General features: G+C 47.7%; 1 protein-coding gene across 4 annotated transcripts in view; it reads right to left on the bottom strand.

Annotated features, from left to right (window-relative positions):
* Nucleotides 1-25,711, bottom strand: part of ASTN2 (astrotactin 2) — an 851,085-nt gene that overhangs the window by 578,942 nt on the left and 246,432 nt on the right. For 2 of the 4 annotated variants that reach the window (XM_072842535.1, XM_072842534.1), the window contains exon 4: nucleotides 25,182-25,334. The exons of 1 other annotated variant lie outside the window; for it this stretch is intronic. In XM_072842535.1, the coding sequence (XP_072698636.1) occupies nucleotides 25,182-25,334 (153 nt within the window). The remainder of the gene's footprint in view (nucleotides 1-25,181; nucleotides 25,335-25,711) is intronic. One more of the 4 variants, XM_072842537.1, reaches the window with a different exon arrangement.

Consider the following 25,711-nt stretch of genomic DNA (forward strand, 5'->3'; position numbering starts at 1 on the left):
GCATGTGTGCAGTCATCGTGTACTAGTAAAATATGATTGGGTTTGTAGTCGAGACCCCTGAGTTTGAGTCTTAGTCCTTCGATTATGTGGTCCTGTGGTGTTTTGAACATAGCCCCCTGATACCTGGGCACAGCTCCCATTACGAGGTGCAATCTCCCACCCTTGGATCTGGGTGGACTGTTAGTGTTTTGGCTGAAAGAGGATGGCGGAGGGTAAGCCTACAGAGGTTCTACAGCTCAGTCAAAAAAGATCAAGTAGTTTTACCTGGTTCTCTTGAGAGGGTTGCACTATCCAAGAAGTCTGACGTCCTAGAGACTACTATGTCGGAGAGGCCACCTGTAGACGCATGCATGGGTCACCTGCCCCAGTTGAATCCCTAGCCAATGACTGGCATCAGCTGCCAGCCATGCCAGTGGGCCATTTTGTACATCCAGCTCAGCCGAGTCCTCAGAAGACTGCAGCCCCACCTGACGTTTGACTGTAACCACAGAAGAGACCCCAAGCCAGAATTGCTCAGCCGAATCCTTCTCAAAAAACTGTGTATAAAATAAGATGGTGATTGTTTTTAGCCACTGCCATGTTGGAGTATTTTCTTAGGCAGCAACAATCACTTGTAACTGTGATCTTGGGTGAGTCACTTGACCTCTTTCAACTCTCTGGTCTTCCATCTCCAACAGGAATATCATCTAGTCTCAGCACCGTGACAAGGCTTAATAGAATCCTTCAAACCTCAGAGTACAGAGCAAATACTTGTAGTTTCATCTTATACACTTACTGGTATGTTTACACGCACTTATTGGACACCTACTATATGTCAGGACTGTGCAGTAGGACTCAGATTTGGATGGAGGAAGTGGTCAAGAAGCCAGGCAATGGGCTGAAGGGCAATAAGACCATGACATAAGTCAATGTGGGAACCGTGGGGACACGTTGTAGGGGCTTGCTCCCACAATCCGGGGCATGGTGCAGAGAATGGTCAGGTTCTGGACTGGGTGTGCAGAGATGGAAGGAAGCAGGAGAGTGGAGAGAGGTCATTGTCACAGAGAAAACAGCATCTGGCTTGGCTCTGTTAGAAGTGAGTGGAAACTGAGCAAGGCATGCACACTGCCATACGCAGAGAAGGTGGCCTATGCAAATCTTGGGTGAAAACAGACCCTTTTGAGGCATGATGGAGACACTGTAGTGTCTGTCTTCCATGCATCTTTCTGGGCACATGAGAATGAAAAAATAAATAGGCAAAGAAGGAATCTAGAACAACAGATGCCAAGTAACTGCTATCTTAAATAATGGTTATGACCCTGGATGAGCAAAGCAGAAAACAAGGTGAAGGTACAAGGTTCACCAGAAACATCTAATTCTGCTCAATGCAGGGATGGAGAATGGGGGGCTGGGGGGCAGCCGTGGAAACCTGACTCCAATATCTCGGCAAAGCCCTTTTTTCCAAGTCAGGCTTCCTAAGGGATCTGATGCGTGCCTCTTGTGGTGCAATGGTTGTCCTATGGCCAGTGCAAGTATTCCTTGGTTGTCAGATGACCATGATCACTCTCACAAAGTGTGTGTGCGTGTGTTTGGGGGTATGCACCAGCTAAAACAAAACAAACAGGAAGGCACTTTTCCATTCATCATTTCAGCAGGGCCATTTAACAAGTCCATGCATGACCAGGAGGAGCAGAGCATCTTAGAGGTCACGTGTAAGGCCGTGTGTCCAGAGGAGCCGATTCACGGTCAGCCCCGGCCCTCTACACGCAGGGCTCCTCCTGGATACCTCTGCGGACCTGTAAGAGCAGGGGCAGACAGTGATTAACCGTGGAGCTTCCAGAGGCAGCCAGGCCTCAGACAGGTAGAGAAGAGACAGAAGGGAATCCTATTTGGAACAAAGAAATTCACTGTCCCCCCTCGGCTGGGAAAAGTCCACTACTTTCATGTGCTGGACACATGAGGGGTTCTATGCAAATGCCAAATTTAATTAGCTCAGATTCAAGTGAAATGAACTAAATTCAATTTGCTATTTGCACTCCTTCTTTTCTCCCTTGGAGAAGTTTAAGGGCTTTAAATAGCTCAGAGAGAGGGGAAAAGAAGTAAAGTTAAAAAAAGAAGGAAAGAAAGAAAATGAAAAAGAAAGCCGTCTAATGCCCAGAGTTGCGCCCATCAAGTCGTTCTAGGTAAGACTGGGGGACATCGTCAGGAGGCGGGAGAAGCTTTCGGCGAATCATCTCATAATGTGGACGGGGTGTTTGCCTGCCTTAGTGGTACCTGGCACCCAGTAGGTGTCTCCTCCCAGTGTGGCACCTGGCAGCCAGTAGGCGCCTCCTCCCGGCACGGCACCTGGCACCCAGTAGGTGCTACCTCCCAGCGTGGCACCCAGTGGGTGCCTCCTCCCAGCGTGGCACCCAGCACTCAGTAGGCTCCACCTCCCAGCGTGGCACCCAGTGGGCGCCTCCTCCCAGCACGGCACCCAGTGGGCGCCTCCTCCCAGCATGGCACCCAGCACCCAGTAGGCGCCACCTCCCAGCATGGCACCCAGTGGGCGCCTCCTCCCGGTGCGGCACCCAGTACCCAGTAGCCACCTCCTCCCGGCACGGCACCCAGCACCCAGTGGGCACCTCCTCCCAGCATGGCACCCAGCACCCAGTAGGCGCCACCTCCCAGCGTGGCACCCGGCACCCAGTAAGCACCGCCTCCCAGCGCAGCACCCGGCACCCAGTGGGCGCCTCCTCCCGGCGCGGCACCCGGCACCCAGTGGACTCCAACAAGTGTAGGCCAGAAGGAATGCAGCAGGAGGGCCTGTTCTCACCAGCACCCCAGGGTGCCATGCTGCAGTCGCTTGGAAGAGATGGTGTCTGATGGAACCTTGAGTGCCGGGGTCCTGGCTTGTTACCCTCAAGCAGAAACGCCCTGCCACGTGCAGGGGCGCCTTGCCCTTCCCGCTCACTACCTCCCCCCACTCAGCCCTCCCCCAGTCCCATCCCAGCACAAACAGTATCTTGTCAAAGCAGACCCCACACTGCAGGTCCCTTCAGACATGGCAATCCCAGGGTGAACCGCATCTCTCGGTGCAAAATCTCACCCAGAGGTTCCAGCACCTTCCAATGGCAGGGCAGGAGGTAGGTGAAATCCCCAAACGAAAAACACGGTTATGCAAAAAACAAACAAACAAACAAACAAACCCAACCCAAACCAAGACAACAACAAACAAAAAACGTTCCCAGCTCCTACAAGAGCAAAAGGGCCAAATGATTTCACTGTCATTCAGAAATGGGTTCACTGTCAAGTTTTACAAAGTCATTAACCAACACGGAGCATCCCTGGGTCCCCGGTCTACCACAGTTGTGGCTTCAGGTAGGTCTTTCACCTTCTCTGTTTTTTCCATCGGAGAAAAATAATTATACCTTCTGCCCGATATTCTGCAAAGCCACGATTCTGTCCGGATGAGAAGTTCTCACATGGCCAAGTCCGAATTCTTGTCGGTCCCTCCTCAACCTGCTACCCCGCCAGCCGCCCCGTCCTGGTCCCTTGGCTCTCTTCCAGAGCGGCCAGCCCATCCTTCCTCCTTTCTGACCTTCTCACTCTCCCCCGCCTCTTTGCTGGTCATCAAACACGTGAACCTCGTTCTTGTCTCAGGGTCATGACATTGCTCCTTCCTGGAATGTCCTCTCTGCACGTCATAAGGGCCCCTACCCAGCATCACTTTAGAAGAGGCTTTCCTTACCACCCTGCCTGAGATACCCCCTTTCTTCTACTCCCACATCCTCCATAACCTGCTTCCCTTTGCTTCTTGGCACTTATTCCTATCTGAAATGACGCCGTAGCTTGGTTGCCTCGGTCTTCCATCACTATAGAGCCACCGGGAGATTAGGATCGCTGTCTTTCCATCACAGTGCTCTGCACTTACTCGGGAGCCTGGCATATAGGAGGCACTCCAGAACTATCTGTGGAATGAATGAATAGATAATGCATGTGAAAACATGTAGAGAAGTTCAAAGCTTCAGAGCTGAAGGGAAAGTCACACATTATCAGCCCTTCTGCCTTGAGAAAGAGAGGATTTACAAGTAGGCCTGGGAGTCCCTCGCAAACACATCTACGTTTCAGGAACGCGCCTATTTGGTTACATGAGGAGCTCGTTGGAGAAATGAAAAAAATAATAATGAATTTCATTTTGCTAGGCATGGTGTGCTATTTCCCAAATTGCTCAGAATTTCTCAGGAAATGGCTTCGGGCTTAAGGAGTGAGGGGGCCAAGGCCTGGTGCTGCCAGGACAGAAAGGCCCCTGGGGAGGACCAGATGGGCTTGTGTTATGAGGGAAAGGCAGCCCAGGGAGTGGTCTCTCCAGGGTCCTTGCCCCCTCCAACACCTCTTCCACCATCCCCCCTTGTCCACCGGTTGTAGAATTTTTCACTTGACAGTTAATAACAAAGTTCACCCTAACCAGTGCTAGGAAGAAACCATGACTGGGGACTAACTAACTAGATTTACGCTCAGAGTCTTCCTTGTTGCACAATTTTGAGAAAACGACTTAACCTTCTTGACTCTCTGATTTTTTATTTTTTATTTTATTTATTTTATTTTTTTTTTGGTCACTGATTCCCACCTCGCCAGCTCTTCTCTGAGATGAGGCATCGGTGAGTAACAAAAATTAAGGGATCCCAGTGTGACATGGAGGTTACCCTCAATTTCCCAGGCAGGTGATGAAGCCTGACTTTAGAATCCTTTCTGCAGGTGGAATGTGCCAGGTGGAGGTGAACAGACACGCAGCACTGGAATGGGAAACGATAATTCGTAACACTGCACAGCTATTACTTTGCATCAAAGGAAGTGATTTGTATTCAGAGATTATGTAATTGTGAAGTACTGAACAATTACAAAATATTTTGGCTCCTTTTGGGTATGAGGGAGGGAGGCAAAACCCTGAAATAGAAGAAAGTGGTGGCTCATAGGAAAATTTTATCCTACCTCTTTGTGAATGGCTGAAAACTCCACCTTCCTACACACACGCCAAACACTTCCGGCAAGATGAGTCATCACGTTCGGATGGCAAGTGTTTGCTGAGCCTCTACGGTATGCCCAGTTTCAGACGGGACCCACCAGCTGAAGCAGAGGCTGGGTGCCCACGAGGAGGGTTGAAACACTATAGCGAGTGTGCGCAGTAAGTCAGGCCTTCCTCAGAGAGACTTAGGGCCTTTGATTTGGGTAGCCATAAGCCCAGGTAAGAGGAATATCCAGATTTTTCAAGGACAGTTGGATACAAGTTGACCCTGATACCAGGGACGCAAATTCAGAATGGGGGACGTATGGAATGCCAGGTAACCAAATGGAGCCCTCCCCTCGGTCGGTGTCATGTGAGATGATCATTTCCCCAGTCCCCAAGGGCATAATATACACAGACATAGGTGATGGGTGGCGAAGCCCTCTTCCCATTGTTTTCTTGTTTCTTTCTCATTCTTCCTCTATGGGAAACTATCCAGGTGGGGCATTTCCATATTCATTTCCAAGTAGAGGCATTTCCATCCTCAGCCAAGAGAGGACACCAGAACCAGTCTCTCATCCCGAGGGTTATGGATGTGGTAAGTGATCCTCCTAAAGACCCTAAAGATGCAGCAGTGGTGACCTATCTTATCTCTGCTTAATCCACCAACCTGGTCCTTTAACAACTCAGATGGATCCAGAAAGGATGGCAGTGAGCTACGACAAACTCAGACAAATTGTCAGTTCAATTGCAGCTGCCAGATGCGGCGTCTATGCTACAGCCAATTAACACAGCCTTGGGCATACAGTCTGCGGCCGTCGATCTGGAAAATAAGTTTTTTCCCATCCCTATCTGGAAGGAGGATCAGGAGCAGTTTCCATTCACATAGGGTAGGCTCCAGTCCACACTTAAGGTCTTGCCCCAGGGCCATATTAACTATCCTACCCTCCATCGTAATAGTCTGAAGGGCCATGGATCATGTGGACAGTTTGAATGTCACACTGGTTTGCTTTGTTGATGCATCATGCTAATTGGACCAGAGGAATAAGGAAAGGAAGCATATTCAAGAACGTGATAAGATAGACATGCTCCAAAAAGTACAAGACAGATCCTATGAAGAATCGGGGGCTTGCCGCATCAGTGAAGACTGTAGGTCTCTATGGTCTGTGGCAGGTCATACATCTGTTCCAAAATAAATTAGAAATCCCTACATGTTATACTTCACCCCTCTAAGAAAGAAGCAGAATGCTTGCTCGGCGTCTTTGGGTTCTGAGGCAGCATGTCAAAAACACTTGGGGATCCTGCCCTGACCCATTTTCCCCATAGCATGGAAAGTTGCCAGGTCCAGGTGGAGCAGAGATTAGCAGAAGGTTCTGCAGCAGGTCAGGCTGTGGTGCGTGCAACCCTGCCATTTGTACCATTTGATCCAGTGGACCCCGTAATGCAAGAGTCACTGGTCATAAAAAAATACTATGTAGAGGTTATGGCAAGTGCCAATTAGGAGACTCATAAAGTCGGTCCCCAAGCTTCTAGAATTGAGTCCATGCCACCTGCAGCAGAGAGGCATGCATTTGCAGAGCTGAGGAGAGGGGAGAGTCCCTGGTAATGCTACTGGGTCCTATCAAGAGACCAGGCAGCCAGAGCCGCCAATTGTGAGCTAGATTCTGTGAGATTCAACAAGCCAGGTAAGGAGAGAAGACACGTGGAAGTGGCGCACCTAGGATTGGGCCCCAGCAAGGCCAGTACAAGTACACGGCACCGGTAAATGGCCCCGACCCCACGTCGTCCAGAGCTAGCACACGTTATATTGATGGCCGCTGCCTGGGGGTGGCCTGGAAGGCCAGAAGGCCACGCAAGTTTTGCAAAGAGTTATTGGCTCCATGTGATGCATACAGGCCAAAAATACACCATGTCCAGGACTTCAAAGGGTGCAGGTGGTCACCTACATTGTGAAGCAAGGAAAGAGGTTCACGGCAAGAGATCCCTGGATGCATGACTTCTCTGGCCTGTCAGGAACCCCCCTCAGAGCAAGACACCTTGCTTGTCCAACACCAATTTAACCAAACACCTTTGAGAAGTCAGCAAGTCATCCTTGGCAGCGGTTATCAACTGGTGGTGGGTTTTTTTTGGGGGGGCGGGCGGGTACAGAGAGATGACTGTGGGGCTTGTCCTCTCCCTTTCAGTGGTTCAGACACATGTCACAGCTCCACGCTCCACACGGTACACGTCCCAGCCCCCTAGAGCCTGCTTACAAAATTTCAGCCCTCCACCTCTTTTAAGCTGCCTATGACTACCGACAGAAAGAGCATCATATCAAAACCAAGAGAGACCAGACTGGTGGCAAAAAGCTCCGAAAGTGGTGAAAAGCTCCACAAGGGCTGGAAGCGGCGATCTACAGGTCCCTCTGGTGCTGGGATTCCAAGACAAAGGGGCCAACGATGGCAATATTTTCCCAGTGCCCTTCCTCTCTCCCTAAATCGTGCATCGGAATCACCTGGAAAGCTGTTGAAATGCAGATTTCTGGGCTCCAGCACAGAGGGGCAGGGGCTGAGAGTCTGTATCTCCAGCAAGTTCTCAGAGGCTGTTGAGAAACCACCCTTCAAGTGTCCCTAACCCAGAGCCCCGGGGACCCAGAGGCCGACCTTACGGGCAGCACTCCAGGATCCGACACGCCCTGTCCTCACAGCGATGGAGGCCGCACGCGTTACACTTCAGAGTCTGGGCTTTGGGGTTTCTCTGATCTGCGTTCAAGTCCAGACTCTGCCAATGAGCAGCTATGCGACCTGTGGCAAATGGACTTTACCTTGTGAGCCTCAATTTCCTCATGTAAAATGAGAGTCGTAATAAGATCAAGCTTACCGGGATAGCGCGGAGGTTTAATTAGATATACTGGAAAACAATGGGCATGGTGCTTGGCACAAAGTAAGCCCTTGGCAAATAAGGATCCAATGACAGCAGCAATGCCAGTGCTCTGCAAACTGTAAAGGGCCAGCAAATACAAGAGACTGCCTTCCATGGGCACATAGTTTTTCAACTCAAATTGTCATCGTCTGGGACATAGCAGGGCAATATTAGGAAGGAAGCAAAGGAAAGAGACTGTGCAGTGGGGGTTGTGACTCCTCCCTCTCCGCCCCTCCTCACTCTCCCTCTGCACCCCACCCCGCCCCCAGCCCTCCTCTCCAAGGTCATCTTGTTTACATCTGGACTTGGGACTTCCCCGGGGAAACAGTTGCCCATTTTTCCTCACCCACAGTGCAGAGCCAGGGTGAGCAGCCAAATTCTCCCCTCCCATCTCTAGAACACCTGTCTGTGCTTTTGCGGGATGATGCTCACCGAGGTAAGCACCACACCTGGCCCTTAACACTCACACAGACATTTTTTGTTGAACTGAAATGTACAGATATTAAGGGGATAGGATTTAGGTTGGGCCCAGGATTGTGTCTGGGTCAGTGCATGACCTTGGATAAGCCTCACCCCTCCTACGGGCCTCAGTTTCCCATCTGCCATTTCCCATTCCAGCTGCAGGTTACAGCTGTGATGTCCTAGACAGAGATCTGAACAAGAGGCTGGTAAGCGACATTGGGGGGCCGGGGGGCGGGGGCAGGCCCAGATCTGTCACTAACTCACAGTCCTGGGCCTTGGCTATCTCATCTGCATTATGGGATGATGTCTAAGTACCTGTCTCTCATTCCAAGGTCATGAATTTCTAGAATATTTGATTTTAGGCTTCTTTGGGGCTCAAAGTCAAGGCATTTAAGCAGCGTTTGACATGATGGGGAAGGAGTGTGTTTCCTTTGATCCTGAAGTGGCCACATTTCACGGGAGGCCTCTCAGATCCTACTGGATGAAATCTCCCATAATAACACACAGTAATAACGATTATTAATATTGCAGGCAGTCATTAAAGTAGCATCATATGATTCTCAACTCACATGGTATCTTTTAAATGAGAGTGCACTGACGCTTTAGCAAGACAAATGAAGGCAAAGAGGGAATACTGTCTGAGCCACTCACTTGAATCTTCTCTACATGCATTTTAACCCTTAACTGGTATAAGGCAATGAAGACAGCCTTGGATTGGGCTTTAAAAGCTGTGGCTTCACTGCTAAGTGCTTTTACTATCTAGCTGTGTGACTCTGGGCAAGTGACTCAGTCCATCTGGGCCTCAGTTTCCTCCACGGTGAATGCTTCTCCACCCTCCTCCCAGGGTTGTTACGAAGATCACCTAAGATAATGGATGTGAGAATCTGTTGTAAACTGTAGAGCTCTCTGCAAACACAAGGCACTGCCATTATGGTAATAAAAAGCAAATGGCACATGAATATTTCACAAGCATGGACTGGGACAGATTACTTATAAAGTACCCCCATCTAATAGGGTTTTACAAATACACACTCCCTGCCCTTATTATGAACTTCCTAATAATCCCTTTCTAAAGCTCATCTTCACATTCCTTTTGTCTCCCCTGTCATTTCTTCTTAATATCTCCTCTCTCACACAGCCATCTATTACTGAACTCTGGGTTGGCATTTGGGGAGAGAGTTTATCAGGAAAATACACACATCCATATTTTGTACAGAGATGTAAATGAAATGAAGCAAGGACACCTCGATTTTATGCTAGATATTAAAAAATATACATCTTCCTTGTGGGTCTGCCACAGACCCTCCTATTAGTAATACTTAGTCTGAAATTAGATTTAACAACCCCATCACCATATGTAGCCTCAAATCCATTCACAGGTGGCATTAATGGAGAAAGGGAAGAAATAAGCTCAGATGCATTTTTTTCTTTTTTTTTCCCTCCTTAAAAAAAAAAAAGTGTACATTTTACAAAGCCTTTTGGAGTCTCTCTTGGCTAAAGGAGAAATCCTTTTGCCATTAACTGTTCCTGCAGAGAGAGCTCGCTAGCTGCAAGATCATGATGAGGGTAAGCATTAATTAAATCTAACTGCGAGAGAATAATTATGTACACATATCCGTCAGGGCAAGTTGTCACTATCCAGTAACAAAGTTGGATACCAACTCCATCAGCAGAACTGTCAGGCGGCTGTTAAAAGGATATAAATGTGTCCCAAAAGGATCATTTCATTTAGGGGGGGAAAAATTGGATTGCAAAGGATTAATGAGGCGAGGGGTTTGTGTTTTCAATTGAATGTAAAATGCAAACCGAGGAAGTTGTGATATCATCATTTAACCTTAATGTTTAGCTACATTTGGATTTCTAACACGTGGTGGGGACAATTAGACCTTGTGTATCAGACCAACATTTCCATCATGCAATGAGATTAAAGATTAGATATCTTTTAAGTTATATTGCACAAAAGTTTACAACAAAATCATAAAATTTCATTTACACAGATGGCATATTATTAATAATAATTAGGCAAGAAAATGAATGCAAATCCCACCAGGGTAATTCAGGGATTCAGGAAAGGGATTTTTTTTTCTTTCTTTCTTTCTTTTTTTTTTTTTTTTTTTTTGCTGCCTTTATCTCTGCTGAATTTCAGTCCAACCTCTGTGCAGCCGTATGTCTGCAGAGGCTCCTGCAGGTGATGGGAATGCAAGTCTTGGAAGCAGGTGCTGCAAACAGGCACAGCTACAATGCAGGAGCAGGGACAATAGTGTTGGAAGCAGATAGAAGTGTACGTCCAGGCTCTACCACTGACTGGCCATGTGAGCGGGGCTACATACTTCACATCTCTGAACATCAATTTGCTTTCCAGAATCATGTTACAGAAGAGAAGTTATAATAGTATATTTGAAAGCACCTAGAACAGTGACTGGCACATAGTAGGTGGCCAATTATTGCTGCTGCTTCCTGTCAGATCTATGTCCGAAGGGAAGAAACAAACCACAACCTCAAGATCTGTTCCTCCTGCACTGTGATCCTGGCTGGGGCAGTCATGGGTAGTGATGGTTTCCAGCCAAGGCAAGGAATAGGAAGCCTACCTGGTTTCACTGCATGCTTGGTGGACACCCATAATGGTCAACACCAGTCATTTATTCCAATGCACTTATAACAACCTGTAATTGCTAGTTGGCTGCCTACCTGTTTCCTCCTCCGTAACTTGAGCACCCTGAGGGTGAGAGCCTCATGTGTCTGGTTACCTACTGTCATCTCAGGACCTAGAATGATGGCTCACACTTGGTAGGCACTCATTGAAAGTACGAATGGAAGTGAGGTTGGAGGCCCTGTGCAGAGACGTAGCAAGAAGGGCTGGAATCGAGGAATGGGAATCGGGTGCAATAGCATTAGCGAACAGCTAGGGAGACACTCATTCTGTGCTGGGGATGATGCCATAAGGATGGATGATCTGACTTGTCTGGCTGTGCTGGGACCACAGAAGCTGATCTTAGAATGAGTCCAGAGTCTATCAGAGATCCTAGCCATTCTGGGATGCTGTAATGATCAGGGGAATGACCTCTTCTTGCATTCTCAAGATCTTGTCAAGGTATTTTTAGGTACTCCTGCCTGAAAGCACGACTTCTTCAAGACCTTTCCCCACCGTGGAATCTGTGTGGATTGCTATGAATGCCACAACACTCTGCTGAAGGGGATCACACTGACCCACCTCACTCAACACCTTTGGTAAGGTAACCAGGCTGACAGAGAAGGAGGTTGGCAATACAGCTATTCCCTGGAACCTTATCTGCTCCACTAGACCATACATAGGGCCTTTCTATTTCCAGAAGAGATCCTGACAAAATGAACTATTTCTGTGGCCCGAAGAAGAAATATGAAGAATGTGGATTGCAACAAAATACTACTACTTTGTCTTGACAGCGAATATTTTTCTGGAAGTGTTCAACTACAACTTCACCTATACACCTCCCTTCTCCTTCTCCATAAAAACAAAACAAAACAAACAAAAGATAAAACCAGTGTACACAGATTGTTTCTCCCTATTTCTACAGTTGATTGAAAGAAATATCTTTCAGAGGGGTGAAAATTAAGCCACATTTCATCAGAAATTGCCAAGAGTCATCATTGAAAATAAAATAAAATTTCAGGAAATTGGGCCACAGCCAGAAAACTGAGATCATAAAATGTCAAGACCCATAAAGAGAATTTCTTACTTCTTGTGCAAAATCTTTAAACTCTAATTCTTGGGGCAGAATTTTATATATGTTCATTTGATTATATTTTTAATAGTATAGTTTAATATGCTGCATTCTCTTTTTTTTTTTTTTTTTTTTTATTGGTGTTCAATTTACTAACATACAGAATAACACCCAGTGCCCGTCACCCATTCACTCCCACCCCCCGCCCTCCTCCCCTTCTACCACCCCTAGTTCGTTTCCCAGAGTTAGCAGTCTTTACGTTCTGTCTCCCTTTCTGATATTTCCCACACATTTCTTCTCCCTTCCCTTATTTTCCCTTTCACTATTATTTATATTCCCCAAATGAATGAGAACATATAATGTTTGTCCTTCTCCGACTGACTTACTTCATTTTGCCTACTTGATCTAATAGGAAGATTATGTATTAGTCAACCTGTCATTGTACTTCCATTTTTTTCTTTATATATTTTGAAGCTTTGTTGTTTTGGTACCTAAGTACAGATTTCATTTGTCTCTGGTGAACTGCTCCTTTTATGATTAATGACCCTCTTTATTCCTAAGAATTTTTTTGTTTCTTGTTATAAAGTTTATTTTGCCGTATATTTCTACTTCTCCCCATGCTTCCATTTGATTAGTATTTGCCTACTATATATTTTTCCATTCCTTCACTGTCAAACTTTCCATATCTTTATGTTTTAGGAAGATCTGATAAACAGCATGCAATTGGATTTTACTTAATGCAAATCTATCTCTGAATTTCAGTTTGCAAATTATATTTATTATAATTACTCATGCTTGGGGGCTTATTTCTACCGTGTTATATTTCAGTCTGTTCTTTTTTTAAGTTTTTTTATTTTATTTTTTTTAAGATTTTATTTATTTATTCATGAGAGACACATGGAGAGAGGCAGAGACACAGGCAGAGGGAGAAGCAGGCTCCTTGCAGGGAGCCCAATGTGAGACTCTATCCCAGGACTCTGGGATCACGCCCTGAGCCAAAGGCAGATAGATGCTCAACCACTGAGCCTCCCAGGCATCCCAATATTTTTTAAGTTTTTATTTAAATGTCAGTTAGTTAACATACTGTGCAATTAGTTTCAAGTGTAGAAATTAGTGATTCAACACTTCCATACAACACCCAGTGCTCATCACAAGTGCCCTCCTCAAGCCCCATCACCTGTTAAACCCATCTCCCCATCCCTTCTGGAAACCATCAGTTTGTTCTCAATAGTTAAAGAGTCTATTTCTTGCTCAACATCACCAACATCATGGAAATACAAATCAAAACTACAGTGAGATACCACCTCAACCTGTCAGAATGGCTAAAATTAACAACTCAGGAAACAACAGGTGTTGGCAAGGATGTGGAGAAAGGGGAAGCCTCTTACATTGCTGGTGGGAATGCCAACTGGTGCAGCCACTCTGGAAAACAGTATGGAGGTTCCTCAAAAAGTTAAAAATAGGGCTACCCTATGATCCAGCAAGTGCACTACTAGGTATTTACCCAAAGGATACAAAAATAGTAATTCAAAGGGATATCTGTACCCTGATGTTTATAGCAGCATTATCTACAAGAGCCAAATTATGGAAACAGCCCAAGTGTCCACAGACTGATGAGTGGATAAAGAAGATGTGGTGTAGATACAGAATGGAATATGACTTAGCCATAAAGAAGAATGAAACCCTGCCACTTGGCAATGACATGGATGGAGCTAGACAGTATAATGCTAAGTGAAGTCAGTCAGTCAGAGGAGGACAAATACCTATGACTTCACTCATATGTGGAATTTAGGAAACAACAACAATAACAACAAAATCAGAGGAGAACAAAAGAAAGAGCAAACCATTCTCTTCTTGTTCCTGCTTTCTCTTTACCTGTATCCCACCACACCCCACTGCCCACCTGGAGTCACCAGGCATCAGCTTCTAAAGCCTGAGCTTTGCATTTCCTTTCCATTCTTTACACCTGAGGAGTCACCTTTCCTCATCTTTGATAAACTTACATTTTTTTAAAAAGTTATATTTTATTCAATGTATGTGTGCATGTCCACACGTGTGCAAGCATGTGTATATGGAGCAGGAAGGTCAGCTTTGCGTGCCATGCTGTTGCAAGTTTACCACGCTCCTCCCCACATTCTTTTCATTTAGATATGGGAGCTCTTGTTGTAAACAAAAGCATGCTTGTTTTTAACAGTAAATATTCTAGAATTGGGACGTTACCCCAAAATATTGAAGTCCAATATGTAAATATGAAATAGGAGCTTGATGAAAGAGTCCTTCTTCCTCAGCCACATTCCCCTGCCCACCGGACTACTCTGGCTAACAGCCCAGGAGCTCTAGTCGGGATCCTCAGTGTGTTTAACCACGTCTATCTCAAGCACGGGAAAATGCAAAGCCTTCTCTTTATAATCTTCTAAGTGATTTACCCATTTGATTACAGTTAAGTCAGAAAAAGGCACAGGCTGCCAGCTACGATGGGTTTTCTCCAAATCCCCCAACAGTCAGTCCTTGTGCAGGTAACATGACCTATGTGATTCTACATGTTCAAATGGCATGAAAAGAGGACCATTTTGTTAAGTCAGGGGACTTGGAATTCCATTCCTGGGTCTTCTAATTCTTTTCTGTGGCATGGATGAGGTCTTCCCATCCATCATTTTCTGCATCTACAAGCAGGAAGGATTGGATGACCTTGAAATTCATTTCCATCTCTGTTGGACTAAGAGAATATAAGGAGTTATTTCCCTCAACTGTGCGCCTGAAAGCCTGTGACTATGAGGCCTCTGAGACATCTCCATTGACCTAGAGTCAGCCAGCAAGCAGACCGGCAGGGGTTAAGTCTATGATCCTCTCAGTCCACATCTGAGATGTTCCCATACCGCAGGGAGTGCAGGTCAAATCCAATCCACTGCCTGTTTTTGTGTGGTCCAGGTGCTAACAATGGTTTTTACACCTTTAAGTGGTTAAAACAAATCAAAAGGGGAATATGTTAAGACGTAAAAATCATACAAAATTCACATTTTAATATCCATAAATGCGTTCCATTCTTTTGATTAGAAGAACTCTATTACCAAAAATGATGCTTAGTTATTATTATCGTATTTTGAATGATGTCAGATTTGTGGAGAATTTTCTCTCACTGTATAAATGCCTACATAATATGATCAAAGTGTGCCTCTCGGTCAGCAAAGCTTAAAATATTTCCTATCTAGCCCTTTACAGGAAAAATATGATGATCCTTCATTAGACCATAGGCCTTTGTGAGGATGGAGCTAGTGTCCAAAATCGACTACCTTCCATATACCACAAGCCAGGCCAGATCCAACAACGGCTCGTGAGCCAACCTCTTTAGCCCTGTTATAAAAAAGCTGGTTAACAGAGGTGTAAACATTACATATGGTCTTTGACCAGCTGTAAATGGTCAAAAGACTAGAATCTGGGACAGGGTCCTCCCTAAACCAGCTGTACCACACATTATAGAAGTTCCTTCACAGATCTGAGCCTCCACTTTTCCATCAGTAAATTAGGAATAATTACACTTGCCTCAGAAGACTGTGCAGATCACTCCAGGCTTTAACATAAGACAGAGGCTTAATAAAACATCAGTACCTATAGGTTGTAAAAAATCAATAGGGGCACCTGGGTGGCTCAGTTGGTTGAGTGTCGACTCTTGATTTCAGCTCAGGTCATGATTTCAGGGTCCCGGATCAAGCCCTGCATCGGGCTCTGTGCTGGGCATGGAGTCTGCTTGAGATTCTCTCTCTCCTTCTCCCTCTGCCCCTCACCCACTCTCTCTTTCTAAAATAAATTAAAAAAAAAAAAAACACAGTCCAATATTGTGTCTCTTCACCCTTAAAGAGGTGAACTCTTATTTGGCCACCTCCTGAATCTAAGATGACCCCAAGACTTGCTTTGAGCAATAGAAAGAAGCAGAAGGAATGTGTGCTTTCCAGGTTTGGGCTTCAAAAAAAACTTGCAGCTCCTATTTTTGCTGTTTTGGGAACCATCCACCATTTGTTTTCATTTTTGTTTGAAGAATTTATTTATTTATTCATGAGAGACACAGAGAGAGACAGAGACATAGGCAGAGGGAGAAGCAGGCTCCATGCAGACCCCTTGGGGCCCCAGGATCACATCCTGAGCTGAAGGCAGACGCTCAACTGCTGAGCTACCCGGGGATCCCACCATCCACCATTTGAACCAGCTTTGGATAGCTGGCTGGCCGAGTCTGCTGAGCCTACCCCACCCAGACCAGAACTGCCCAGCTGATCCCATTCCAAATGCTCAACTTGGATTAAAAGCCAAATAAATGGTGGCTGTCCTAAGTCACAGAGTTTTGGGGTTATTATGCTATGATCCAGACACAACATTTGTGACATTCTGGTAAAAGAAGTATCTTAAGAGTTGTGACCGCAGGCCCCACCAGCCCCCGGCCCCCCTTCTGCTGTGGCCACTTGTGATTGCCTGTGCACCCCGCCAGGCCAGCCGGAATTGACTAAGAGCCCCCTGACATATTTCAGACAGACAAGGAAAACCGCCCGGAGGAGACACACACTTCCAGCAACGCAAACTTCTCTTAAAGACACGTAGGAGATTTATGGAGGCAGCTGTGTACTCTGACTACAAATCAGCTCTCCCTTACCTCAGCCCAACACGGCCCGGGAATCACGGGGCTGCTGGTGGCACCGGCCTTCTTGGGAAGGGCCTCATGCCAAGAAAAAGACGGCCGGAGCCCTGGGGATAAGGCTTCCCCAGCAACTGTTCACAGCATCCCTGTGTTTGAAGGCGCCAAGACTCTGATTTCAGGATGCAGCTAATCCACAGAGTGCTTATAGGAACATGGCCAGAAGCAGCACATTCTCACAACGGCCCTCGGAAACAAGAATGGCAGGTGTGCTCGCATCTCCAGGTGCTGGGGACGGAACCCGGGGAGCTTAAGCAGTTTCCCTGAGGACCCAGCTGCACTTAAGAGCTGGAGTTCCAGCCTCTGAATACTCGGCCTTTCAACACACAACAGTGCTCCCCAATCAGATTTATCATCAAAAACCATTTAAGTCAGAGGAGACCTGTGGAAATTATCTAGCACATCACCTTTGCTTTCCAAATTAACAACAACAGAGATTTATTGGGTACTTACCATGTTTAGTGCAGCCTGCTGAGCACTTTACATGCATTAACTCTAATCCCCCAGCCCCCCAGGAGGTGGCCGATTATACAATTTGTAGATTAGGTAATGCCAATTTAGCACAAAAAGTCACTTCTCAAAGTTGAGTGAGTCAGAGGCAGAAATGGGATATGAATGTACATCCATCTGACTCCCAAACCCGAGAGCTTCTTTCCACAAAAACACACAGCCTCTTAGATGGGGACACTGAGGCCCGGGGGGCTGAAGGTCTTGTCCAAGGTCATTAATTGTCCATTAATCCATCAAGCATTAACTGAGCATCTGCTATTTGTCAGGAGCTAGGCTAGTCTATGAAAGCACAGGCATGACCTGGACATAGCCACTGCACTTCATGAGTTTAATTAAGGGAGAAGAGAGGTGGCCATAAATTACTCTAATAAAAGGTAATAAATGACAAATACCACAAGGAAGATAGAGAAGAGGTTATCCGAGCTTCTGGCTCCTTTACCCTCCCTGACAGATACACCCCGATATGCCCTTTTACTGCAACACACTGTCCTCAGAATGTAGGCTTATGTAAATATATTATTTTTTTCCTGTTTATTGGTAACTGGCTATAAATTATTCACTTAGTTGGAAGAAAATATTCGGAAACATTAATGGCTTTAAATTATCTGCCTTACTGGGCTGTTGTTATGCATAAATGCGGAACACAAGCCCCGGGTCCAGTTTTTATTTTTCTGTGTTTCTAGCTGTCTTGGTCCCCGGAGCCTCTGCCCGCTTAGCAGCCTTCCCTTCCTACGGGGACGTGGGGGTGGAGGTCCCTGCCCGAGGTGCCGCAGCAAGTCTTGAACCGGCCTCCTGGGAGTGAGGCTGTCCTGGGGACCACGGCAGCGGCCTGGGGTCTGGCCCTTTGTCCGTGATGCCGCTGCTCTTCTGTTCCGCCACCTTCGAGCCCTGGCTCAGCCCTGGCTCACCTCCCCAGCCCACCGCCGGGCGCTAAGAGTCTGCTCGCCCTTCCAAACGATGCTTTATGGTGACTCTTTGGGAAGTCTTCAAAGTCATCCCGAATGACTAGCAGGCCTACTTCCCGCATGCCCCTGAGGCCATGGCATGCTCCCTGGGGCTGAAGGGGGGCTGAAGTAGGGGTCCTGACTCTCATTCTGGAGCGGAGAGAGAGGCCTCACCCTCCAGGGTCTTCTAGCCCCTGAACTCCCCCACAGCAGCACGGGGGATGCAGAAACACTTGTCAACACAAGAGAAGCTTCAGCCACTTGCTTCCAGGGTCTAGCCTGGGCGGGCACCGCTTCACGGCTTGAAGGCCTCACCTGGACCGGCCGCAACGAAAACCCAAGTTGCGTGGGAATGCAGTGTGGGCTGTGTCTGGGCCCTGAGCTCACAGGTCCACATCCACTGGCTGGACCAACTTGGGCAAGTCCCTTAACCTATGTCTGACCTTCCTCTCCTGTAGCCTGGGATAATGATAAGCCTTACCCTATGGGATCTGGGAAGCTTTTAAATGAGGTAATGAGTGATGCGCACAGTACTTAAAATACACGAAATAGGGGATCCCTGGGTGGCTCAGCGGTTTGGCGTCTGCCTTCAGCCCAGGGCGTGATCCTGGAGACCCGGGATAGAGTCCCGCATCTGGCTCCCTGCGTGGAGCCTGCTTCTCCCTCTGCCTGTGTCTCTGCCTCTCTCTCTCTCTCTCTCTCTCTCTGTGTCTCTTATGAATAAATAAATAAAGTCTTTTAAAAAATGCATGAAATACACTAAATGCTGAGGAGATGCTGGTGCACCACATCTCATTAACCATTTGCATTCTGTGGTGCTCCCAGCTATCTCCTCGTATCCATCCATCCTTCCATCCATCTGTCCCCACATTCTCTCATTCTGCCGATTGCTATTCCGTGCCAGCTCTGTTACACACTGGAGCTACAGAGAGACATAAATCACTGTCCTTCCCATCATGGGACTGTCAGAGCCGGGGAGGGAGACAGATGCGTCCGCACGTATTTACGATGGATTGTGATAAAGGCTGAGACGGAAAGCAGCACCGGGCTGCATGGGCCCGGACAAAGGAACGGCTCGCTGAGCCGAGGTTAGGGCTGAGGGCGGGCTGAGGGGGTGTTCCTTCCCAGCGAAGACTTTGAAACTGAATTCTGAAAAATGAGTAGTAATTTGCTGCCTGGGACAGAGAGAGGGGAGAAAGGGAGGGCGTTCTAGGCAGAACGTGATCTGGACACAGACTTGGGAAGCGAGGCAGATTGGCTGAATGGAAAAATGGCCAGTGTGCCGGAAGCCACAGATTGCAGAGGCTTGGGACCTGGACGGAGCTGGGGGCAGGCTGGAGTCGGCGAGGAAGGAGCCTGTGTAGCAGACTACGGCACCTTTCCACCCTATTAAACATGTCCCCTTCATCTTACAGATTCTTGCTCTTAAAGCTGAGCACAGACACCCCAAGTGGGTAAGGATACTGACAGGCATCAGAGCAACAATGAAACAACAGTGATAAACATAACAACCAATAAAACAATGGGGAACCTATGTTTCACGTGCACCTTTTGCTGGGCTCTCCGCTCTACAGGCATTGTGTCATTCGACCCTATAGAAACCCTTTGAAGGTGGCACCCTCACCATCCCAACATCCTCAGCATAAGCTTGGTCCTTCTTCCTGGGACATCCCTACAACCTAAAGACTTGAGAAAATGTTAAATGATTTCACTGAAAAGCTAATGAAGTATAATTTAAACTGAAATAAGCATGTACGTATTATGAAATAGAATATCATGGGGTTTTGGGGGTTTTTTAGGTGATGTCTGGTATTTGGGGCTTATGGCCAATGTCTATCGAGCCCAGCTGTAGACCCTTTGGGAGTGTGTTGATTCTCACCTGTCTTTAGAAGACCTCCCCGCAGAAGCTTGAGATGCCCTAATGCCAGTGACAGACGGTTTGGAAACTGTTGTAGCCTAGAGAGCGACGTGGCCAGATTTAGTGTGTTTTCAAAAGATCGCTCCAGCCACCACGGTGGTAGATGGATTTGTGGATGAAGGGGCTGTTGCAGGACTCTGGACGAGGAATAATGAAACCTCAGCCAGGTCAGAGGCAGTGGCCCAGAGAGCATGGGGCAGACCTGGGAGCCTCTGCAGGCCACATGAGCAGGACCCGATGACAGTAATAACATCAGCTACTCATTACGGAGAGTGGGATTTTTGTATTTAAAATGGAACTAACCCCCATGAGCTGACTGATTGATCTTAAGCGATTGAAGAAGCTATGTTAGCCTCAGTTTCCCCATCTGCAAAATAGTGTCAATAATACCAATGTCCTATATGGGTAGTTGGATAATACCTGGTTAGTTCCATTTTAAATACAAAAATCCCACTTTTAAATCCCTAGCTAAACCTCATGAGCCTCGGGAAGCTCTTCCTCCCATCAAAAGCAATCTTCCCCTGCTTTATTTTAGCCCCGACACATTCACTTTTCACTGCCTGTGGCCGTGGGCAGGGTTCGGGTGGGGGGCAGTGCCTGCTCAACAGCTGCCTCATAAAACCCTGTCGGAGACAGGAGGACAGCAATCAAGTCCCCCACCACCTCCCTCTGTCCGCCTAAGGATGATGCACTTGAACATCCACGAGGCCTCTCAGGAGGAAGCCAGAGTCACAGAAACACACTGGAGCTGCTGTGAACCGTGCTCCATCCCACGACACCGGTTGCCCACTTCCCACTCCATCTGCTGCAAACCACTGGGCACCACAGAGGCAGAGAGAGGCCAGGTGCTGCCACTCTGGGCCAGAAGGCCCGACGCCACCTCAGCAGCAGGTGGAGGAGTTGCACTGAGAATCCAGACCCTCCAGGGGCACCCAGGTGGCTCAGCAGTTGAGCATCTGCCTTTGGCTCAGGTCATGTCCCTGGGGTCCTGGGATCGAGTCCCACATCTGGGTCCTTCCAGGGAGCCTGCTTCTCCCTCTGCCTGTGTCTCTGCTTCTTTCTCTCTGTGTCTCTCATAGATAAATAATCTTAAAAAAAAAAAAAAAGATAGAATCCAGTCCCTCTTACGGGATCTGGGGCTTCTGATGGTCATGCAGGCTAACGGAGCACTTCCAACCCTGCATTTCTGTGGTTGCTTCTGTTCCTTGAGATGCTAATAAATGTTCCAGGAGGAAACATAGAGTCTGTGGTCAAGATGGTTGCACAGACGTGGAGCCAAACAAAGAAGCCCAGCTTCCTGTCCTGCAGGACTTCCTAGGGTCTTCAAGAGTCTAGAATGCATTCAGAAATGTCCAAGAGGCAGATGGAGAATGCACAATTTCTCTGACTTGTATCGCCCGTGGGGTTCCCCAGTCCGAGATAATCCTGAGGACCTGCAGCAGTAAGCATGCGAGCCGGGAAGCGTGGGGCTGGTGCACACTATCCTTCTTCTGTCTTGCTAAAAACCCTATCCAATGGTGGCAGTAAAATCACGAACACAATGTTATTAAGCCATTTTCAAAATTGCCTTAACAGCATCCACTTGAGCACAGTTAATGTGTTATCCATCAGCAAGCCTATCTCTAGGGGAAACAAGACTCCCCAGAGGTCTGTAGCAAGAGGCTCCGGCTTATCCTGGATCCCTCTTACAGCACCAATCCGGAAGTTACAAACCTGAGCCACTTTTGAATGATCTTTGGAGGTTAATACAGTCATTTATTCAACAAATACGTATTAAGCCCTTTCTATGTATTTCGCGTACGAGTATGAACCACGTTTTTTGAGGTTAGTAAATAAGCCAAGAAACAAAAATCATTTTAGACCACACGATTGTGGAACAAGTCAATAAAAAGCGTAACACAGCACCGTCTTGGGGTAGAGAGCATTGGACTGGGTGGTCAGGGAAGCCCGTTCGGATGAACTAGGATCAGAGCTGAGAGCTGAATGGTGGGAGAACTGCCAGGGGAGCAGCTGGGGGTGGGGCACGTAAAGAGACACAGTACGGGGAAGACAGCACGTCGTCAGGTTCTAAACTGGGGAACCATTTGCTGTGTTCCAGCAATCGAAGGAAGACAGTGAGGCTGGATCACAAGGAAATGCCAAGCGAGTCAAGAGGACAGGAGCCAGATCCAGATGGTGGAGGAGACTGGCAAGTAGTTTGGGATGTATTCTAAGGACAGCAGGAAACCACAGAATGATTTTCATCAGAAAGTGGCCTTATCCGGGTTATGTGTCTAAAAAGATTACTCTTGGGACACCTGGGGGGCTCAGTGGTTGAGCATCTGCCTTCAGCTCAGGGTGTGATCCTGGGGTCCTGGGATCGAGTCCCGCATTGGGCTCCCTGCATGGTGCCTGCTTCTCCCTCTGCCTGTGTCTCTGCCTCTCTCTCTCTGTTTCGTGAATAAATAAATAAAATCTTTAAAAAAATTTTAAAAAGATTACTCTGGCTACTTTAAGGAGATGGAATCCCAAGAGGGTATAGTTGCCAGCGGGAGGTAAGAGGTGCTCATACTGGTGACAAAGAAAGGGAGGACAGATTCAAGATACATTTAGGGAGAAAAAAAAAAAAAGAATTTTTTCTTGCCTTAGTTCTCTTAGGCCCAATTTGACTTGTAAATCAAAAGCAACTTGATATCCACTCATCATCTAAGTCAAACAGCAGATTTTCATTAATAATCAAATTCTGAAATTCTGCCCCAAGAGGGGAGACAGATTCCAAAGCAAAGGCCAAGCCTAATTCCCCTCCCACTAAAAGAAGCCCCATGTGGCCTAGTTTACGGCACTGTGTAATAGTGAGCAATCAGAAACAGCCCAAATGCCCAAGAGTGGAGGCCTTGTTAAGACAGTTACGTTGTAAAAGAGGGATTTGGGGGGAAGGAATTCAGTAGTATAACAAATCTTTTGGATAGGACACTAAGGAGATAATTCAGACAGGCAGTGAGAACAGGGGAGGTTAAGGACTGGGAGTCACTTGTACTCATGGGGGCTGTATTTGCCAGGAGCGTATCTCGGAAGGGATTTCTTGGTGACTGATAGAAGGAAAAAGATGGGTAGGTAAGGCTAAATGAAACTACAACAAGTGACCCTGCACAAATATAAGATGGGACACACACAAGGCAGCATTTACTCAGCTCCCGACACATGGGCTGAGCGTTCCATGGTGTCTACATTCACCGGTTCACATGTCTTCACAGCAATGCCCTGGGGCAGGAACTGACATCCCATTGTGCAGAAGAAGAGCCTGGGCCTCAGAGATACCCTGTGACTCTTTAGAAGCCATTCAAGTTGAAGCTGACTGGGCTGGGACTGGCAACCAGACACGGCTGACCTCAAAGCGACTTACTCACCATTACACATCGGTTCAAACTGGGGGTTACTGTGTGGATTCCCAAAAGGAACCCCGGCATCGGCTTCTGCCTTGATTTACGACCTCAGTTTAATGTGTCGATCCTTGGTTTGTGCCAGGGTTCAGGATTTCACAGGACAAAGACCTAGACATCCTCTCAACAAATAACAACATCTACCATGTGTGCAGGTACCAATCTAGGCCCAGAAGTGCAAAGATGCTTCAGGCAGCCAGACGAGTCCCACCTCCACACAATTCTCTGTCCCAAACAAGATGACATTATATTCCACAACAACGAAATCAGTGCTTGACACGTATGTGGGCAAACTCACACATGGGCATTCAGAGTGAATTCTGGCCGTGACAGCCAGCGGCGTCTTCGTGGAATGTGCCATGCAAGTTAGGTTGGGAACACAGGCAGGGCCTGGCCAGTTCTGAGTACAGTGGTTCAGTTCAAAGATCTGGAATTCAGCTGGGTTAGTTCTTCCAGGCTCTCCTACTGATGAGGGCATCCCTTTGGGCAAGTGCCCACAGCTTCCCGTGACTTAGCCTTATCATCTATAAAATGATATTTAGCTGTACCTTCTATGTAGTGTTGCTGAGAATCAAATTGAAAAAAAAGAAAAAAAGAGAGAGGTATATAGTATTTAGCTTGCTGCCTGGAGTAACTAAGTGTCCATAAATGACAGCAATTGCTCCTAGGGTCCGGATAGGTCATTTAAGGCAGGGAGAACGGCATGAAAAGGAACATGGTAGTGGAACACGCAGATTTAGGTGGGACAGCAGAGACCAGGGCTCCACAATGGCCTTGGATGGTCCTTTCCACAATCCTGGGCACTTCTGAAGGCCCTGGACAGCCACTAAAGCTCTGGGAGAAGAGGAATGGCACCATCAGAACAATGTTCACAGGGACTAGAGACATGAGAGGCCAGAAGAAGAGAGGAGCTGGAGGCTACTGAGTAAGCTTACAGGGAAGGGAAGGGATTCGGATGCCAAGCAATGATAAGGGGGCCCATCCCATCTACAGAGTCATACAGATGACAAGAGGAAGAAAGAGGTGACGATGGTGATGACAAGGAGGAGGAGGAGGAGGAAAAGGAGGAGGAGGAGGAGGAGATGATGGGAAGAGGAGGAAGAGAAGGGGAGGAGGGAAACATCTACTTTTTATTGCATGCTGGGCTGGGCACTGTGCTAAGATATCGTAACAATCCCATGGGTTCGGAGTGGTGTGGAGAAGCAGAGCGACCTGCCCACAGTGACGCGGTTAGTTAACAGCAGAATCGAAATTTTGAATCCAGTTCTACCTACTTTACAGTGCTCCCACCCCTGACCACGATGCTATTCTATCGAAGAGCGACTCCCAAACCTGCTCCGGGATCCCAGCGTGAGGATGCCTTCCACGAGAACATCTGCATCTCCCGTGCTCTCTGGAGAGCCACCCACTAAATGTAGGGAGCTTTGAGGTGCCTGTTGCTAATCTTCTCAGCTGCTCTAGGAGACGGATGGTCCAGTCCCATCTCAGATGAGGCAGCTGGGGCTCAGTGACACTAGCGCCACCCCCCCGGGGCACAGGTCAGCTGTCTTCAAGCCTCAGCTGAGATGACTGATCAGGGACAGTACGGCATGATTATGGGAGGACTGGGAAACAAGGGAAGGGGGCACATCTCCTCCTGGTACGTTCAGAACCTGGGGACAGCCCGCCGAGGGAGGGCCTACCTCGAGACTTGCTCCTCCGCTTCCGCCTCCCTGCCGAGGCCCTGCGTGGGGCTGGCTGCAGCTGACCGATCTCGATGGGCGTGTTAGCGCGGAAACTCTCCTTGAACTTCTGCATCAGGGACTCCACGGTCTCCTGCGTCGCCTCAGCTGCTGCTACAGGGTGGGCAATGGGGCTGAGGTTAGGGCTCGGCCTGCCCCCAGCCCCTAGAGGACTGGGCCTGGCCACCCTGAGTCCCTGGAGCTCCCTCCCTCCACGATGAGACGGAAGCCACAGGCACCGGTATCTGTTGGCTCCTCACTGAGGCATTCAGCACACACTCCATTCCAGGCATTGCCCCGAGCCCTTGAGATAGGGTGAGAAGAAGTCAGACCCAATTTGTGATTCAAGGAATTTGTAGTTTGGGAAGACACCCATCCAGGCATTCCCAATACTGCAATACTTTAGTGCTAGGAGAGTTCAGAGTACCAGAGTAGCACCAAGAAGGGTCCTCTCACCCATCCTGGAGGTCAAGGCAGGCTTTCTGGAGGAG

This window comes from Canis lupus, chromosome 10 (assembly GCF_048164855.1).
Source record: "Canis lupus baileyi chromosome 10, mCanLup2.hap1, whole genome shotgun sequence".
NCBI lineage: Eukaryota > Metazoa > Chordata > Mammalia > Carnivora > Canidae > Canis > Canis lupus.